Source organism: Anser brachyrhynchus, assembly GCF_964034855.1.
Source record: "Anser brachyrhynchus genome assembly, chromosome: 2".
NCBI lineage: Eukaryota > Metazoa > Chordata > Aves > Anseriformes > Anatidae > Anser > Anser brachyrhynchus.
In genome coordinates, this window is record NC_137695.1 from 83,125,290 (window position 1) to 83,146,445 (window position 21,156).

The following is a 21,156-nucleotide window of genomic DNA, read 5'->3' on the forward strand; positions in this document are numbered from 1 at the left end:
CCTTCATAAGGTGAGTTCCCACACCACGATTACAATTCTGAAAGGCAGCTAGCTTTGCCTTTCCCTCAGCGTACAATGTGCCCACAGTTTAAACGCTTGGAGCACAGCTGCGCCACTAGGATCTGGTTTCTTCAGCTCCACACACAAAGATCATCCTGTTCCCAAAACCCAGCCTTGCTGCTCCTCGCTCTCACAGATAACACTGCCGGTCTGCACGGCGTGGAGTCGTTCTCACAGCGGCTCTCTGCGTTTACATTCAGCACGTTGTTTCCTGTTCTTTCCTACCCGTGCTGCCAGCTGCCAAAACCACTCTACACTGAATCAGTCAGAAATTGTACTCTGCAGTGAACTGTGTGAGCATCCCTGATCTGGGATTTCTAAGAACGCCTTTCAATCCAATTTCAATAAAAAAAAAAAAAAAAACACAACACAACAAAGCAACGTTGTGTTTTTGAGTTAAAGCTATATCATTAGCTAGTAAACCTGGAGAAAGTATTTTCTGATTGACGGTAAAGAGATATTTTCAGCTGGGGGATGAATATCCCTCTCCTTTCTACATCTTGGGTAAGGCATTTGTCAAGAGCAACTGATATCAAGACACTGAAGTACTCAGGCTTTAATTAAAACTGTTGGGAAATGAACCATTTATCCAACTATTCAGTCAGCAAGGCCAGGATCTAAACAAGCCCTTCCTGTCTCCAGCTTTGCAGAACATGCCCTAGCTGTTGCTCATGCCTGCAATAAGAAAGAATATCGAAAAGCACATGACATACAAAACTCTCTCATCTTACTCATTAGGCCGTTACTTTCTCAAATTTTTAAGCCTGTTCTGTGCTGTAGCCAAGGAACTGGAGTATGTATACCCCTCCCAGGAACGCAGAGGCCTTTCAAAGAAATGGTGAGACATTCAGTGTCCCTGGCTTTCTGTTTATCTGGAAAAGCTTTGGGAAAATTCTGACTCCTCAACACGGTCACCACTGCTGAATGCCAAATCAGCTTGAAGGATCCCAGCCACTGTCAGCAAAACCACAACAAACCAGCTTCAGATAATTCAAACAAAATCTTCTGGATGAGTCCAAGGAATGTTGCTCCACATACATGCACCACTTAGCAAAGGGTGGGAGGGGAGAAGAAATATGCCATGCCTCGTCTCTGCATTGCAGAAAACAGAAAAAGCGTTCCAAGCGAGAAATACTTGCTGTCCTAATGAGACATATGGAAGAAATGCTGGGTTTTGACATTAATTTTATTATCCAAGTCACCCTTAAGCATCCTTCTCACTGTTTTGTTTACTTGGATTTTTTGAAGTAGTCTCCTCAGCCATATTTAAAACACCCTTTCTCTTCCTTCCCCACTCCAAAGAAAAAAAAAAAAGGAATCAGCTTGTTGGCAAGAAAAAAAAAATCCAGTCAAAACAATGTTCACTCTTCCAAACCAGTTGTAACTGCACATACAGGAATTGGATGCTTCTTAACATAAATCTCTGCTAATTATCTTAACGGGAAATGCATGCAGACAAAGATAAAAGGAAAAGATGAGAATATATTTATCCAAAATCTTCAGAATATTGAAGTACGTTCCTGACTTAACATGAATTTAAGTCACTTAAAAGGAAAATGAACACGTCTAGTAGCCAAATTAGGTCATTAAAAATGAAAGAAAAAAACATTTTTAATATTGGATGCACAATCCCCGTAAGAAATATTGATAGTGAAATTCCATACACGTGTATCCAGAGAAATTGCTTCTGCAATCTGCCTGGGCTACTTGCTGGTCAATGTTGCTGATCTAAATGCATTTCTTATTCCACTTCTGCTAAGTTCATTTTTGTTAGTTCCAAAAAGTTTTCATCAAGACCTCTCCACTTTTCATCTCTGCTGAGTATCAGCCACAACCCAACACCTTGCTTTTTCTGGTAGCAGGGCAGGCACATGGGCACTGAATACACCTGAAGGACATCTGGATTTCAAGCACTAGTGTTTAACACAGAAACCTTGCATACTTTCACAGATACTTTTATTATATAAAAAGATACTTCAGTAAAATGAAGTAACCTCCAACAAGTCCTCTGTAGTATATCTAACAGGTGAACAAAATCAGAAATGGGAATTTTCTCTCTTTATATATAATCAGGATTTCACATGCTGCATATTTATCAGTTATAACCAGAGATTTGTTACTAAACACATTTAAGTATATTTGGAGCCTAGCCTTACCCCAGTGAGAAGAGGAATAAGGGAGCAACAAGCCCACAGCAAAGGGGTTCATTATTATACTTTGCCTATTAGATATTAAAACACAGAAACACTAGAGAACAGGTACTGCCAAACAATTCCCCAAATGTGTATTTCTGCCCTGTAATTACCATTTTTTTCTAACCACTCTGAATTTTAGATGTAGAATAATTCAGTCCTGAAAAAGATAAAACATTTTTGTTTGGGTTACACAGTACATGTTTTACCTCCATTAAAAAAAAAGTTAGATTTGAACCAAAAACCAAGCACGTTCACACAGTTCATAAATTTGACAAGAGTATACTTTGTACAACTTGCATCATCACCACTCACCAGAACTGTGATAATGTAGTTATGAAATGGCCGGTCTGATTCTAGACCTTAGATATTTCAGAAAGCAAGTAGTCAGTTGAGACAATGATGCGTCTTCAGCACAGAAATTAAAATTTAGGTGCAAGAAAGTATTTTTAATTGCCAGTTTCTCTATGTTCTCCTTTCTGAGCTAGTTCCTCCTGAACAATGCATGCCATCATGGTAAAAGTTTTATATTGGTCATACTTAATTTTAACTGAAACACTTTTAAAAAAGATAATACTTCAAAGGCTTCAAGGTTAAGACAAAACTGTACTATCTCCTTCTGCACATATCTTCAGGGCACAACCTACTGTAAGCACTTTTTCTTTAGATGTTACTCTGGACCTGTTACCAGACCTCTGAGTCAGTGGTTCACCAAACTAATTCCGGCACAATTGCAGTTAGTCCTACCACATCTTTAGGACGAAAGGATTAACATACCTAAGCCTGTTCTACCGAATCAATCAGCAATTAGAGCGCACATATTTTATTACCCTTGAAACAATGCAAAAAGTTAGCACAAAACACGCTAGGATGGACCAACAACCTAGTCAGGCCATGATAACTATCCTTAAAATGACTAGCGACTGAGATAAAAATCCTAAGACACATGCTTAACAAATTTGGTGGTTTGCACCAATTGAGTTTTTCTGTGTAATACTGCCCAAAGCAAACATCAATCCACTCATTCAACCAATTCTGTCATTTATTAAAACTTTCACTTAATATACTTTTCTACCAATGAGCCCTGTTTTCTTTCTCATTCTCTCTCATGATCTTTGTCTTCACTACAAATTCCCTGCCTTTAACATTCTAATTATCCCCTCCTATTATTCATACGGGGACATATTACCTTTTAAGAGCTCTTAGGTCCCATCAGAACAAATGGACAGTCCAGTACAAGGTGGGTGCTACTACAAGTGAAAATAATTTCAAAGGAGAGCCAAGGGAATTAAAAAAAACAACCAAACCAAACCCCCAAAACCTGTAAGGAGGAGGGTTTTACTTTGAGTTTCCTTATCAGTTTTACAGATGCTTAGCCACTAAATTATATTGCGCCTTAGAAAGTTCTGCTCGATCACTCTTCCACTGAGAAAAGGAGCAGCAAGAGAGAGCAATCTCACAGTTTCCTGAAAGAGCAACAACGTGAACTTAAGACTGAAGACCCCATTTACTTCCATGTACCTTAAGCATTTCTGTAGAAAGAAGACCATTCAGCTTCACTAGTTCTTTACAGGTGGCTTCCTTAGAAGCTTTTCTCCTCTTAGCATATTTGCAGGTTCTCACACGCAACTAGATTTACCTTGACTTTGTGTTTAAGGAATCTCCGTATCACCGATTCCTTAAAGCTTACATTAAGGAATGAACATGCCTAATCAGGCTAGGTTCACACCCAAACAGAATAACGAGAACTCCTTCTGAACAGAAATATTTTTTACAATTCATTTCCATTTCTTACACAGAATTAATGTATTTTCGGGCAAAATCTCATGCACTACTGACATCCCTGCAGACTCTAACTGGAGTCCAAGAATTGAGACCACACTTTGAACATAACAAGTCCATGCTAACAATTCCAACTTTTAACATAGGATCACAGGATGACCCAGGTTGAAAGGGACCTCACAAATTCATCTAGTCCAACCTTCTAATCGATAGCTGTATCACCAAATATGCACTCATAACAGTAATAAAATACTGTATAATGAAGTCATGATTTGAAACCAATGTCAACAATTTACAAGAGGTAAAAAGCATCTGTTCAAAAACAACAAAACCAAAAACAACAACAACTAAAAACAGCAACAAAAAAAAACCACAAACCAACCCTTCTGATATAGCTCCATTAAAAGTGATGAGCATTTCTGGTTTAGCACATGTAACAGAGATTAATTTACTCTCTGATTTCAGGAGAAGTGAAATGAAGTCAACAAGATGCATACTTTCAGCAGCCTCCTCACAAAACCAGAATTGGAGGAAGTCACTGGGCTGCTAAATCCTCCAACTTCCACCTGCAGGCAGTGAAGACATCAGATGATTACGTGATGGCGTCCTGAGAGGTGTACAAGAACATCCACTCTAGCCTGCTCCTCAACTATTTTCTCCTTCCTCCATTTTCTCCTCTTTTCACAAAACACAAATACTCTTTCCAGTACCAAGTTTAAGAACACGAACCACAGCAGCAAAAGCACCAGAAAACTAGAGAGCCAGAAAAGGAACAGACGACCTTACGAACAGCCGTATTACATAGTTCTGTGACAGAAGAAAAACTGATCAAGTTGAATTACCCAGACGGTCCTTGGAAACGCACAACCACCCCAGCTGCAGAAAAATACACTCCGCCAGCTGCCCCTTGTGACAACTCCCTGACTCTCGGAGCACCCTCCCTGCCGAGGAGCCGTCTCCCACCCCAGCGCCCTTCCCCTCTCCGCCCTGCCAGGCTGCTCCTTGCAGAAGGGAAATTCTTCCAGGTTGCTCTTGGCAGGCCAGCGCCAGCTCTGAAGCATTGCTTAATCCAGAAGAAAACATGGGGAACAAAGACACCCCTCAACGAGTAATTTCTACCTCTGAAGCAACTTTTTCAACGATTTGTTGCACTTAGGACAGTTAAGGAAAATAAACACTCCAGGATGCTCAATTGCAAAATACTAGCAACATTGCAGTGTACAATTTTAGTTTGCACTCTGTTCTGCCTCAAAATCCTGGTTAGGCAAAAAACCTGCTGTCAGAAAAAGGCTAATTGCAAGCGAAATAACTCTCTTGGGAAATCTAAAGCCATCAGAATTGCTGCTTTATATCCACCTTCTACCTCCCAGAGATCAGCTGTGCAAATACATCTGTTCTGAAGCAGATACTTTTTACACAGTGATTTCCTTTCCATCTGCAATTTATAAGAGAAAATATATTTGGCAGATCTCCGGGACCAAAAGTACATTCCAGCCAGTATTACAACGTTTCTTCTTTTTCTCAGATATAACAGCGAACTCCTCAACTTTCCTCAGCTTTCACTACCTATGTACAAAAATCCCAGAGACGAATTAACCACGTACTTATGCCTGCAATTAGAGTCAGCATGGAGAACGCAGATACACCAGACAGGTCTTCCCGAACTGGGTTATGGTAGAACACCACATAAGTCAGAGGCAGATTTATGCAGAAATCTATCCCATGAGTGCTCTGAGCTAATGCAAACTTGATTTATAGAGAACTCTCCTAGAAATTCAAATTGTGAGATTCAGTGAATTTTCAAAACCCATGCTATCTAGTTTAGGACTGAACAATGCCAGGGAAGCAATTCATACAGACTACTGTTTATTCAAGGCTGAATTAGAATTTGGCTGTCACCAAACTGACTATCTGATACAGTACAGCTATAAAACTCAATGCAACAATTATGATCTAACAGAGCACAGGTAATTGCTGACATTTTACTTAAGTTTACTTATCCTCAAAACATGGTTTTAACCACAAACTTAACTGAAAACTGTGAGGTGGGAAAGGCAGGACAGAGAATTCTTGTTTTACTTCTATAGTGTAGCTATTTTATTTACTTGGACCAGAGCACGAGAACATGTTTTTAAAAAAGCCCCAACCCCCCCCTTCAAATTATCTTTGCAACAATTAGACTATCAATGCTTCTTGGTAAAATATTTGTGATTACATGGAAATCTATGATTTATTAGGCTTTCAAAACAACTGGTAATTGCGAAGTTGGACTTTAGCTAATAAAATGCCTGCACCTTTTCAAGCTCAAGTTTGCCTGGTAATCATCTTGAACTGACACTGCAGCAAGCCATTTACAATTTCTTGCTAATTTAGACTAGCAGAGTGTGAAATCCAACTGACTGCTCAGCCCTGTATCCTGTGAGCTGCTCCTAAGGCTTTCCATCAGTTGATTACCTGGATGGGCAGTCTGCTATTTGGAAACGTTATCAGGAAGCAATTGATTCATCAAGAAACGGAATTCTTAAATTTACATTCAGCATCTCGTATACTGTACCACGTTTCTCAGTATCGCTTTCTGCATGCGATCACATCTGGCTATGTAGCAGGAGCTAATCCCTCGCTGTATTGTGCCCTGGAAACTACAGCCTGCACCTTTTGCCCTGTGGCCCCAAGGCAACAAAGCAGAGCAAGCAACATACCTAGTCATTGTTATGAGTTGCTTTCCCTGTTGGCCTAGGTTGTAACTTTTTCATTTCCTGCAGCTGCAAAGGTTGTCAAGACAGTCTCTCAGAGGCAATGCTTTGGCTCTGAGCCACACGCTCGAAGATCTTTGTCCTTACTCATGGCCCCTACTTGCTTGCTCACCGTCTTAAAACAGCAAATCTCCCCCATCTGCAGCCTCCCTCTGCTTTTAAGCAAACAATTACTGCTTAAGTCATGTTTTTTCTTTCTTTACTTCCACTGCAAACAGGCAGTCCATCCTCAATTGCTCAAACTGGATTCCCATTTTACTTGATCAAATTCTGCTGCTGTGCTATTAGAACTTCCTCTTCCCTCACAGCAGTATTTGGACTCAACATGGAACACCCCATTTCTCAACTGTAACTTTCAAAGATCTCCATCATATGTGAGATGTTTTACCTTTTATTCTCTCCCCTTCCCTTTTCCCCTAAAATTAATACTCTGAACAGAGGGTCTCCAGTTTTATGACACCAAACTTAAATGCAACAAATTTAAGACTGTTTTATCCCATTCTGTGGCCTCAACTATAAAATGTCTCTCTTTTCTGGGGAAGTATCTCTAGATCACCCATGCAATAATTCTTTTTCTTATTCCTGGGTAGGAGGTCCCCATACCCATTCAAGAAAAGCTTTGACACCTCAGACACAGCTCTTCAATGAAGTTTGTCTACCTTTGTGTCAGCTGTTTGATCCTCTTTATTACCATAGATTCTTTGAGAGATACTACAGTTGGGAGAAAAAAAAAGACTGCTGAAAAAACATTTTTTAGTTTATGGCACCAGTAAGGACTGCATCCTCAGAGTAAAATCAAAAGCCAGCATTCATTATTGTAGTGGTGCATGGTACATCACACCACATTAGGAAGATGTCACCCATCTTTCATATCTGAGCAAACCTGTACAGATACTCATATTTTAAGTTTTAAAGCAGGCAGACATTGTACCTGTCAAAAGACCTTTGTTGCCAAGTTTTGAACCAAACAGATCGCAACAACATTTGGCAGTGAGATGTGGTCCCCCTCATAAATGTAACTTATAATGCAGACGTGTAACTGTAAGCCTCCTGAGCAAGGGTTTGTTGCAGTCCTTGTTGCTCTTCAGTGACATCTGCAGGAGGGATATTTGGGACTAACACAAATTCTTCAGACTTCAGAAGGACTCAAAGTTGGAAATGATGGTGAACTTTCTGATGTAAACAGGTAAAAGATTTACAAACAATTTTGAATACCTGCCATTTTTTTTCTGACCTTACAAGCTTAATTTTGTTATACTAAATCCTCCGTCCCTTGCTTTTTTACCCAAAGCCTTGTGGCTATATAAATGCCCTGCAAACAAAGGAAAGAGAACTGGATATATAAAAAGAATGTTCAACAGAATGAAAAGAAACCTTGTTAAAAAAAAAAAAAGAGAAAAGCACCAAATAAAACAACAGGAACATTCTTTCTCACCCATACCCAATAACATGTGGGGAATCATTGGAAAAAAAAAATTGTTGCCGTATGTATTACTTGTGAAAAACATGTTCTTCCAAAGCTAGTAATTTATTTTTTTAGAGTGCACCAACTGTTAATCAGCCTCTTCACTACCCACTTGTTTGTCTTTTTCCCTATTATAAAAGGGATTTAGATTTTTAAAAATGTACTCATCTGTAAAAATGCATATTAAGTTGATTAAATGACCCAAATAACTTATAAAAATAGATTTGATATCCAGCAGAGCAAGCAAGAGGTCTGGAATCTGCAATCAACCCTCCCTGTAAATGACTATCCATCCACCTCATGAAAGTCTTTTTTCTATGCAATCCTTTTCCATACTATTAACTACTATAAAATTCTTAAGATCAAAGATACTGTAAATACTTTTTTTTTTTTTTTTTTTACCCCTTGATACAGATTAGATATTTAAAATAACAGACGTTCTTAGAGGACAAATAAGATCTACAAAGATCTGTATGCAAACGAAAAGAGTCACTTTCTGGGCTGTCATCTCATCTTCTAACATGAGAATAAAACAACATTTACCTTTCGTGGTTGACAGACTGTGGACAGAAACTGAATGACCAAGATCAGCTGTCTGAACTAGGCCTCACTGAACATACAAAAGATTATTAAAGCAGAAAGTATTACCCTACTTTGGATGATCCTCACTTCAGATAATTTAAGGCATTAAATAACCCAACACTTTTGTACTTAGTGATGAGATGTGACTTCACGCAACTTAAGAATCAGCTGTAAATTAGAAGAGGTTTGCCATTTCAGAACTTTGACGCTCACTTCATCTCTGACACTACATGGCTTTCCAGCTTGTTTAGTCAACAGATGGCACTGCTAAAAACTGTTGAAAAGATCAAAATTTATGGTCTGTAGAACTTGAAATATGAGGCACCAGAAAAACTTTGAATATTGTTTCACAGAAACAACTGAAGTTAGAGGATATTACTAAAGATCTACAGAGTTCAAACTATACTGAAAGGAGTGCAAAAACTTTTCACTTAATCCATTTTTATAAGCTAAGCACTCAGCATTCAAGCAGCTATCCCACCACTTTGCTGATGGTGGGTCATAAAAACCTCTCTCTCTCTGAGCCTTGTACAGCAGCTTGCGATGTCAGACATATGCAAATGCCAGACTCATCTCTGCTGCACATCTCTTAACCCGCGAACTGTATAGAATTACTCACACCTGATGCTCACACAGTTAGTGTGACATATCACATACATTTGCAGACCTAAAAACTCCAGAGGGCAATATAGGAGGCTTTGTTAAATCATTCAAATACTCTGCAAGTTTTAATGCATTGTAAACAAACAAACAAAAAATATGTATTAAAAAGGCTGAAGTTGCAGAATCAATCACTAGAAATCTAGGAAATTTAATGCTTGTTAACCCAAGTGCATGAAGGTCTGCCTTGAACTATTTAAGTCATTCACTTATGCTTTCTTATGAGGATGTTTTGTTGTTGCTGTTGGTTAAGGGTTTTGTTGTTGCTTGGAAGAATTCATACCTCAATCAATGCCCACAATGAACAATACTTAAAAACTGAGATCATCATCTAATTGTTTTTCCACTCTTCTGATTAGCATATTCCCCAATGCCTTGTTTACAGAGCTTTAATCAAATCCAGCACTTGAGAAAGAACAATTGCTTTCTGAGATTGTCTCAGGTACTTTTCACTATTTGGGGAAAAATAATCAAAGCACTCCACCAACTTTCATTAAGTTTTTTTGTAACCCCTCTGTGTAATGAGTGCTATCAACCTCTTTCAAGCAATAAAGAACTGAGTTACAGACCAAAGCCAAAGCATCCTGTGGTTTCAAGTGCACAATCTAAAGCTTTTTTTTATTTGCCTCTCCAGATTACTTAGCGTTATATAATAGGTTGCATGTTCAAGGCAGTTCAGAGTGACTTCAGTCACATGCACGGGAAACTTTACAAATCAAACCTCCAAGTCCTAAAGCCTGACACCCAGTAATGTGGGAATAAACAAGTAGCAGCTGCTTCTTATCAGCTGGGGTTTAGATGGCATGCAAAAACATCACACAGGAAGCCTGTGGCAGAGGCAGGAACAGAAGTCACTTGAGCTTGCGTTCAGCCCTGCAAATCATGTCGATTCTAGCATTTGTCTTATCCTGTTCTTCAGTGTCCATGATCAATATAATTAATTAAAGCTCTTTTTTCAAATCAATATGTCAAACGGAAACTAAATTAATTTTACAGTGCTCTGCCCCCTTTTTTCCCCAAACAAATACTAAAGGAAAAAAAGCAATACATATTACACCCACTGAAAGTAACCTCTCAAAGACAAAAACAGCTCTGTGTCTCCCTCAGGAGTCTGACAGGCCCAGTGTTCCTGATATAACATATATTCTCCAGTACAGCCTGCCTCTCTTAATAAAATTATCTGCATTCAAAGGTAAAGCCCCTAGCTCCAAAGGAAACTGGATTTATCAATTCTGTGAGTATTTAAAAAAATAAATTAAAAAATGCCCGTTAACATTTCCATGATTTCACCCCCTTGTACAAGGAAGAAATGTTTTAGTGATACCCAAATGCATTTTCCAATGTTATCAAAATAACTGCAAACTTTTTCTTCCCAAACGGTTACAGGATACAAGGATTCAAAAAAGTATTACAACTAAATCCTTCAGATGTTTTTATCACTCTGTATTCAGGAAGTTCCCGCTGTGCATGTTCCTGATGTGAGAAATCCAAACTCTCCCTTTTTTAGGCAAGCATATTAATACAGGGTCTGTATTAACTGTGAAAAACTGTCACGTGCTAGCTGGAATGGACTGAATAATTAAAAAAAAAATGAGCATATTTATGAAAAACTCTCCAAAGACAGAAGTTTGTGTTTTGGAAAACAAGTTTTCCCCAATACCATTTTCTTACTAATCTTGCTACTTGCAATAACAAACTTTTTGAAACGTATCTTTTTCCACAACACGTGCTGAAACACCTTCTAATGAACTGGCTTACATTTATTTAATTATTTAAATTCATATTGCTTTCTGTTAGAAGCCTTCAAATTCAAATGGTTTCAAATGAAGCAAGCAAACATCTTTTCTAATACCTAACTACTCCGTGAGCCTGGGAAGTTTACTAAGCCAAAGGACTACAGCACAGCAAAACCTTAACTATCAAACAATTATCAGATTTTTACTGCACTCTTCAGGGGCCCGTTCTTCCATTCGGAAACAGAACTGAGGTAAGATTTCAGAATCCAGCTGCACTGGAAAAAGGAATTAATTTTGCCACTGCTTGTCTGGAAAACTCAGTGAAGTAAAATACAGAATTCCAAATAGTCTGTTCCAGTGCCAGGGCACATGGGTGTATTTACCTCTTCCATCACTGAGCCTGACTTTATCACAACTTTTTAATGCATGGTTTCTAAGCGAACTATTGTTATTACATGCAGGATATTTTCTTCTTCCCCACTTTCAGTGCACGACAGGAACAGATTTTCTTATTATCGAAGCTTGATCTAACACGATACGTAACTGTGTTTACCACGACATAATTTGCCTAAATCTCTTCCGTGTCTTCAGCCACGTTTTCACAAAAAATCTGCTGACTGTTTATTTTGGAATAGACAGCATGGCTGTAGGTTCCAAAAAGCACTGTGTTTTATCTAACTAAAAAATAAGAAACCAAAGCAGAGCAAGAACACTGAAGTTCCCATTTACTAAGTACTCCCTATTACCCCAAACTCATGCTGCTGACTAGAGACTTGGTTTTCATCATTTCTTACCTTTGTGGTTAAAGATCCCCTCCATCTCCATACTACTGCGAGAGTGAGCGATGCAGAGGGACCCGCAGGGGACCAGGCCTTCTGCGGCTGGGGACCGATCCGTGGTTCGAACCAGACACCAGTCAGGCTTGTCATGGGGTCGCTCCAGGACCTCCACTGTCTGCCCACGGCGGATCGTCAGCTCATTACTGTTGCAGGCAGTGAAGTCATGGATTACCACCGTCAGCTCGCACCCACCAGACAACTGTCAGGGAAAACAAGAACAAGAAGCCAGATGAACGCTCGTTATCAAACCATCCGTCACATACCGTTACCTATTTAGGATTCCTGGCAGGGTTTGTATTTTGGACGAGATAGCAAGCTTCTCGGGCTTTCCACATCAAGAAGGGATCATTTCATAACCAAGCAGTTCTGATGTTTTAGTACAGATTTTTAACTCTGCTTGTCTCTTCCTGTGTTCAAAATACACTGGTTGTGACAGTGTTGGGCGGAGGATTTAAGCAGTTTTTCTTGCTAGACTGCTCCTTGCCCTGTAAGTTGAAGTAGCAGCCACTTCAGAATGTTTTATGGCTGATAATTTGCAGCAAAAAGACAGATATTACTAAATACAATCACTCACAAGCTTTATCATCTTGCAAACCCAAGGAAGAAAAGCGATCTTTTTCAAATGAGCTTATTGTCCCATTCCCATGCCATTTACAGTCCTACAACTGCAGGTCACAAAATCACCCAGGATACTCCATACATAAATATAAAAATCAGCATAAACTTCTTCACATAAGATTCTCAAATACTTAACTATCTGATACAAACCCCACATTTACTTGTAACTTCCGCCTTCTTGCTGATTCCCCAAATAAAACCACACAAACTGGAATTAAAAGCATGCAAGCTCAGGATTTCCCCCCCTAACTCCAAAACACTTTATTATAATTTTTTTTTGCCTAAGCTTATGTTTCGTCTCTTTGATTGTTTCATCTCCTTTGATCTGAAAATTATTATTTCAGCTTTGCAAAGCTCCCAAGATTGCTCGGTGCCAGAACACCCATCTAACTTAACCAAACAGCCTGGGAATGCCTTCTCCTTACACAAGGCAGCAGTGTTCCTGGCTACTTCAGATTTTAGCGTCAGAAACCTATAGTTCAGGATGCTGCAGTGCAACATCCACGTTAGATCATGGCTGGTATGTCCCTTCTATGAACTCAGTAGCTTGGATCAAGCCAGTGAACTCCTACTCAAGGCAGTAACCCCACAATGCTTCACACTTGGACAAAGGTGGACAAACACTCTGTGACAGTTGCAGCTGCCGCTAATATAGAGGCATGTGGCTATACCAACATATTGAACCATTCTCACCACATTATTTTTGCCTATTGCATTTAGGCTTTTAAATGTAGCCTACATCCGATGAGCTTTAGGAAAAGGAAGTAACAGCCTGCACTGTTATTTATTAGTTTTCACTGAAAGCCTTTAACTAAAGCAATAGATAGAAACTTTGCTAGGATAACACTATTGTGTACTATCGAGCAAGCATTTTAGAACAGATGACAAAAAACGCAAAAACCCAAGTAAGACTAAAAGGCTAATTCTGACCTTCTCTTACTCAAACCTGCAACAAACAACAGGATGTAACTCCTAGCAGACAGCCTGTAGTAACTCCAGGGCTTTCCCATGGTTTCTGCCTGCTAATCTCAATGGCTACCCTTGCTTGTGCCCGCACACAAAGAAGGAATAAAGTTTTCTTTGGGGAAATGCAGGGACTAAGAAGGGCCGAAAATCGTTATACATCTAGTGTTTAAGGATGGTAAATCAGGTTGCATCCGTTTAGATCCAGGCTAAAAGTTAATCACATTGTTTACTACTACATCTCTCCAGACAGTCTTAATACCCAAATTATGGTAGTTACATCTTCAAAACATGCTACCTTCTCCCTCATTAAAAACTTCCTTTTACCTCCCCCCACTTCTCTGTATTTTATTAGTTTTTAATCCATGCAAAACTATGCCAAAGGGGAAAAAGTAAGAGCTTTCCCTTGTTTTCTGGTATTGATTTATATTACAGCCTTCTTCAGACAAACTAAGCAACAATTGAAACCATCTGTATGCCTGATGGGGACCAAGAAAAAGCTGATGCAGTATGACTTCACAAGGTGGCTAACGCAGATTGAATTTTTCTCAGGCAAGTCCATATGCATCCCCAGTCAGTACAAGCACCAAGACAGTAACAAGTGGATACTTTCCAGAAACTCCATTTAGCCATTGTACTTTCCCCTAAATACCTACAGGAGCATAGCTCTGGTGCTCTACTTCCTTGTCTGACCCTTCATCTCCTTTAATAGGAGATTAAAATATACTTTAACACTAGCGCAAAGAACATCTGCTTTTGGCTTTCATGTAGATGTTATTTCTTCTCCTCCTAATTGAAAAAAAAACACAAAAGCAGCTAAGACTTTTTGTTCATGAAGTATTTTATATAGTATTAAGCTAAAGGAAAAAGCAAACAAACGTTGATAGTAGCTATGTCAGAAATTACCAAGGTACCAAAAAAGTCATTAAGACTGTGTGGGAATTGGACGTCCTAGCTGATGAGTATTCCACTGAAACCGACTACTCCATCGCACTTCAACGTGCAAGACACTTCCCACATGCAGTTGTTAGCTCTACACTCTTCTCAAACACTCTGACATTGTTAGATGCAACTCAGCACAGGACTTCTCCGCTGCTGCCTGAAGCACCTAAGCCAGTGCTGTGCTCTCCTGAGCCCACCTCCAAGTTAGCATCTCGGACAGTCGACCAGCACCAACTTTCACCTCCCCTGGGATGACAACCATTCTTTCTCCCCACAACTGTAATGGCCAGCAAACAGTGCGTTCCTCTTTGTTTCGGTGCTTGTTTTCTTTCCATAACATGCTTTCTGAAAGCAGTTTCATCCTCTACACTGATTAAATGCAGTTGGACAGCAAGGAGTGTTTGGGATTAAGTACATTGCTCAACAGCTGTTGTTGGACAGCTTTGGCAAGGCTCTCCAGGCTAGCTGGAGGGAAGAGAAAGAGGCACAGAAGAACCAGGAGACTGACTTGCACTGAAAAGAAGGGAGTTACAAACCACCTAAATCCAAATTTAGGCTGAACAAGGGCTTTTTATGCTTTATCTATCATTCTCAAGAAACCCATTATGTAAACTGAATTAATCATGCATGATAAAAATAAATGAGGCTATGTCTGAAACATGGAAAATGGAGAGAGAGAGACAAGATGAGAAACAAAAGCCAGACAAAAATAGAATGGCAGATTAAAAAAGGTGCAAGGTTTAATTAAACAGCTTATCATGGGACAGTGCCTTGCTGTTGCTGAACTTAATGTTAGCCATCTAAGTTCATCTTTCTGGGGCTTTTTAATCACTGCTGACTGTAGAGAGGAAAAAGAAATAAAAGCATAACATGCTGGTTATGTAGACTGTTAGTGTAGGTTTGCTGAAGTCAGAGACACCACATCAGAATTTCATCTGCCATCAGACCCCGTGAAGATCACTACTGGCTGAGTTCTGCCAAGTACAATGACAGCTTTTACATTAGGCCATATTACCTCATCTCAGGGCTGCTTATTAAATTTACTTCCACATGGTAATTTCACATTAGGAGGGAGGAAAGAGCAGCTAATAAGATTTCTCAATTATTTGAAGTGTGAAAAATCTATAACCTCTTTTTTAAAATGGAAACAAGTGCACTGTGGGAGTAAAGAAATAGGGGAGAATTTTTCTTCTCATAGTATTTCACTTTGACCAGGCAGCTGCTCAGACCTGATTTCTGACGCTGAGGAGAGCTGTATTCTCACAACTATGTCTGCTTCTTCGTTTGTTTTTTACTAAAATAAAAAATTAGACTTTTTTTTCCTGCTGTCAGACACCTTTCTCTTTTCTTTTTTTTTCTTCTGTGTTCTCAGCTGGTGGAACTAAATACCTGGTTGTCTCCCGCTGCTTCAGTCCTTTTTCTGTTTTCTGAAGTGCTACACACAACTTTTAAGAAGCATGTGAATGAAATACAACTTCGCACAAACAACAATACCAAGTGTTACCAGCTGGACACAAAAGACAATTCATTAAAAATAAAATATTGCTGCACTGACCACACAGAGTAGCTAGGCTAGCATGATTCCTCCTATTTAGGATAACGTCCTATGACAGCGCTTCTTATAAAAGCCTCTCTCTTCTCAGCTACCAAAATAGTTGTTTGTATTATTTTGTATCTCTGCCAGCTCTGTTAACACAAGCATAAAAAGATCCATCAGACCTATGTTGTTTCCTTCAGCTTCCCCATTTCGTTTCCTATGCATTGGATTACATTCAAAACAAGATGTTAAAAACAGATCCAAGCTCCGAGGCTAGGTAACTGTTGAAAGCTGGAAAGAAAGACTGAGTGTCATCTCTTTTATTCATTAGCCACCTAAAATGCTGGGTACACAGCTAGAGAACGAGAATGGAGAAGGTGAAGAATGGAGAACGTGAATGAAAGGTGAAGGGTGAAATATTTACTGAGAAGGGTGCAATAAGATCACTCATTTTGAAAACAGATGCTCTGATGGAAGTAGGAATCTCCCTCTCAGAAAGTTTTCGTTTTACTCTGGACTCCATTATACCTTCTAATACTTCACGATGGGTTGGTGCTACAGGTGTATTTAGGTTGTCCTGCAATACGGAGATACACCACATGATAATAAAAAGGGGGGTGGAAAGGGATCTTAAGTCACCTAGTCCATTCCTTTCTCTTCCTCTAGAGCATGATCAATTGCATCTATGTGAATCATGACTAACGTTTATCCAAAGCTTTCACAAATATTTCCAATTACAGACATTCCCTAGCCTTCCAAACCAGGCTGCTCTAGAGCTTCACATTTCCATAGATATATATAAAAAAAAGTCTTTGCAACATGCAATCTTCTATAAATACTATGTCCTTTAACCTCATTGTACCCACTAAAAATACAGGTAAAAGACTGGTCTGTAACTCCATGTAGTTTTTACACACTTGAAGACCTTAAGTTCTTCCTCACACCTTTTTTCTTCAGACTCATCAGCCCTAACTATTTTCGGGCTCTTATCTTACAAAGTAGGTTATGTTTGGTAGACCTCTAATCAAATCTTTTGATTTTGCTGGAACTCTTCCAATGGCCCTCTAATTTGCTAAAATTCTGTATTCAAAACTGGATGCAGTACCTAATAGAAGCCTTACAGTTGCTGAGTAAAGAATGAGGACTTTCTGACCATCAGTATAAGGCTGCTTCGTCCCATTTCATAAGTGCATCACACTTAAAAGAATACACGGGTTGTGAGCCTCTGTAACTTCTAGATCTCCTTCTCCAAAACTGTTCAGTACTCTCACCATTTTCATTAATACTTAATTATTTCCACCCATTCACATTAACTCAAATGAGTCCCTATTAAATTAGTACTTTGCCAGTTCATTTCTCCCTTTACCAAGATGATTCTGAATGCTAAAATTCCATCTTCCGATACAGTTTTCAGATGACATGAATCTGGGAAGGATGTCAGCCTTTGTAAGTGGTTTACTGGATCATTACTGGGTCATTACTAAAAAGCAGGATGCAGAACTAGAGCCAACAATCAAAAGTTACAATTCTTTGCCCAATAATAAGCCCAAAAAGCCAGGGTGGAGAAGAAAAAAGGTAATAAGAAAGTTATTTTCTGTTGTTAAGGCATTGCCAAATAAGTCACAAAACAGGATGCAAAGAAAGAAGTTCATCTGGACAATACTCAATGATTTCCAAGGCCAAAGATTTTTAGTTCTTTCAAAACAGATGTCTGAGCAGGCAAGAAAGAATATTTTATTTTGGATAAAAGATTTCACACTTGATATTCTCCACGTATAACAACTTAGCGCTTCTAACCAAAACATTATTTTAAAAGAGTCAATTGTCTGAACATATGATTGGATAGAACAGAATAAAGGTTTTATTTGGTTGCTGATTAGTATGAGTTGTTTGGTATTGTTTTTTCTTAACCACATTAGTGGACATGTGAACAGAATGAAGTTCAGCAACAGCATAAGAAGTGATAAAATGCTAAACATTTTTACCATTTGCTTAACATATTAAATTAGCTGTTATTTTTAATGCTTCTCAGTTTGGAATCTAAGCTCAGTTTGGGACATGCTCCAAAACTGACTGAGAAGTTCCACTGCTCCAACTGACTAAACACATTAACAGTACCTAAAATCCCTGTAATTGTTTCACTCCATCTCTGTAAGGCATTCAAACACACTTTAAGCTTCCAATCTGAAGAAAAAAAATTTTTTCAGTCAATTTTAAATCCCAAACGGACTAGAGCCAATGAATTCTCAACATATGAAATGAAAGATTACTTCAGATTCAGCAAGTATCAACTTATCCTACTTATTTCACTGGCTTTCTGCCTGTTGCTGTTCCTTAACAACTTTTGTTTTTTATTTATAAACAGATTTAAAAAATTTCTCATCTTAATGCATTTAACAAATCAAAACATAGAAATATTAAACAAAAATTCGCACACTTCAAAAAGTGCATAAACAGTCAGCTCCTTCCTTGGACAGGTATAGGAAAGACATAGCACAAGTAACCTCTAAGCGATTTCCCAGTTTCCAGTATGGATTGGTCCATTCTTGTCAAAGAAAAGTCTAACAAGAATTTTATCTGTTAATTTGAAAACTCAAAGCTACTTTAAAACAAAACAAAACAAAAGAAACTAAGCTTACTAACCAACTTTAAAACATAATTTGACAATAAAATATTTAAAAGCTCTCTCCATCCCTCTTTCCTTCTATTCCTCCTCCTTTTAACTTATAAATCCTGTTGAACAGGTTGTTGGTGAGATTCTTCCTCATGTCAGACTGAAAGACAACCCTGGGAGCATTTCACTTTGCCAACTTTCTTAGTAATTCTGGTATGATGCCTGAAATATAGCTATGAAGGGCAACAGGAGACCATCCACATCATTTCCCAGTAAATAAGTACATCATAAGCAACTGAGGATGGGCAGTTGCTGTACATAGCAGGGATGGATTGCATCACCTCAGCTGAAATTGAAGGACAATCTAGACAAACAGCTTGACATCTCAGTCAACAATCAGGGAAATCAGAGAGATTATGTCTTGGCTTTGAGTGTGATAGATCACCCCAAATCTACACTAGTCATGGACTGTGAAGAGCAGAAACATCAACACAGGTTTTAAGAACACATTGAAAAATGCATTAAGCTATTTTCCAGTATAGATAAAACTTTTTTTTTTTTTTTTGTAAATCACTCTATAACTAAGAATGCAAGGAATAAAATAGCAAGAGAGTCACTGGAAGACTCTCTTGCTCTAAGCAACCATTTTGCTAACAGATATCCATAGAAGAAGAACCACCAAAACTACAGACCAACTTCAGTACAAATGTACCAGGTCAAAGCAGAAGCTATTTTTGACTAATCTAAGAACAACCCTAAGCCCTTCATACTTCTTTTTGTAAAGAAGAGGAAGACAGAAAAGAGCAAATTAAATCATAGAGTTTAAGTGACATGCAAAAATATGGAAAACAAACTCTCTTTTAAATGACTGTGGGAATTGTCAAAATGTTTCTCTGAGCAGCTACCTACCTAGCTGCCCTGTAATATACTATTTTATCTGTATATTTTTAGTGGCTCATCAGAAGAATTTTACTGAATGAGGTAATAGGCCAAAAATCCGTAAATGTGTTTTCAAGTAATTTACTACTCAGCTTCTATCTTTTTTTTCATTCTCCTATTTGATAAACATCTATTAGCCATCTCTACCTCCCTGTGAGGTCTTAACACCTCTCACTTGCCAGAAATCTTTCAACTCCAAAGTAATACACACGTTTCATATAAGAATTTTTGCTCTTTCGATGCCTATCTTTCTTCTACCCATGAGAAACTCTGGCTGTGTTATCCTTATGGGACAACCCAGCCAAAATCTATAGGCAAAGTTGGAGGAAAGAAATCACTAGTACTAGTATCATATGATACTTCAACTTGTGGGTTACTCCTCTCTAATATGATGATTTTCATTAGTTCTCATGCAGACACTGAACACTGTCTATGCATGTTTGCTTCACAAAAGTAACCACATGGAAATCACCAACCTCAAGAGAGTCAAAAACCAGATGGTATGCTTTCAGAAAAGCTGAGACTGCCTTCATGAAAAAAATTATGCACAGCATTAAATTCTATGGAAAATATAACTTTATTTTTAATCTGTGACAAAGCTTTGGACAACCTGCAGAAGAGAGGGGGCAAAATATTTTCAGTTTGTAATAAACAGAATTTGTGTATGACCTATTGTATTCAAATAATCACCCCTGATCCCCCACTGTATTCATGATATTTACTCTTACATAAGATATCTTACTTTTGCATACAGCTATATTTAAAGGATCAAATGTTTCCATGCCTCTTCTCTAAAAGTACTAAGGACTACTTTCAGGTGCTAACTCACACTAAGCTATGAATCGTTTGCTCTAAGAACAGAGCAACACCTGGGAAACTTACCTTATCGCTGTCTAGTGTGTTCTGTGAGGTTCTTGAGGCAATTGAAATAGTATCAGGTTGGCTGCTACCATCTCCCTGACTGTCCAGGTCCTCGCCGTCCCTGCAAATAGTTAGGTTTTCATTACAATATTAGCATTGTGTTTGTAATGTGTTAGCTCATACTTACAACTCTAAAAAAGGGGCACCTAGATATTGTGGCAATAGACCCTAGACAGACAAAATAACGGATGCAAAAATCAAATATTCAGCATTTAATACTTTGTTCTATGCTTAAAGTGAACAGATTCTTTTGTTCAACATCTACATCAACATCATGGAATTAATGTAACCAACCAGCCAGCGCAAGTTTTCATGCCAACTCTAGCAAGAAACAGCCACTTAGCAGTCTGCTTGCTAGTTTTGGCTAAGTCACTCATTTCAAGCTCTGTCAAAGTAAACCAAGGACCTGAATATGAGTTAACACACACAGAATTGTGAAAATCTAAAATGCACAGCTATCCTGTACTGCAGTTCCAAATTCCTTCTGTAATGGCTAAATCTACACTAGCCAGGGACTGTGCAGAGCAGAAATCTCAATATATTCAGCATTGCA

General features: G+C 38.6%; 1 protein-coding gene across 1 annotated transcript in view; it reads right to left on the reverse strand.

The window, feature by feature from the left end:
- TRIO (trio Rho guanine nucleotide exchange factor) overlaps positions 1 to 21,156 on the reverse strand; it is a 256,422-nt gene that overhangs the window by 63,002 nt on the left and 172,264 nt on the right. The window contains exons 33-34 of the mRNA XM_080579300.1: positions 20,565 to 20,664; positions 12,025 to 12,268 (exon numbers count right to left, since the gene is read on the reverse strand). Of these exons, the coding sequence (XP_080435426.1) occupies positions 12,025 to 12,268; positions 20,565 to 20,664 (344 nt within the window). The remainder of the gene's footprint in view (positions 1 to 12,024; positions 12,269 to 20,564; positions 20,665 to 21,156) is intronic.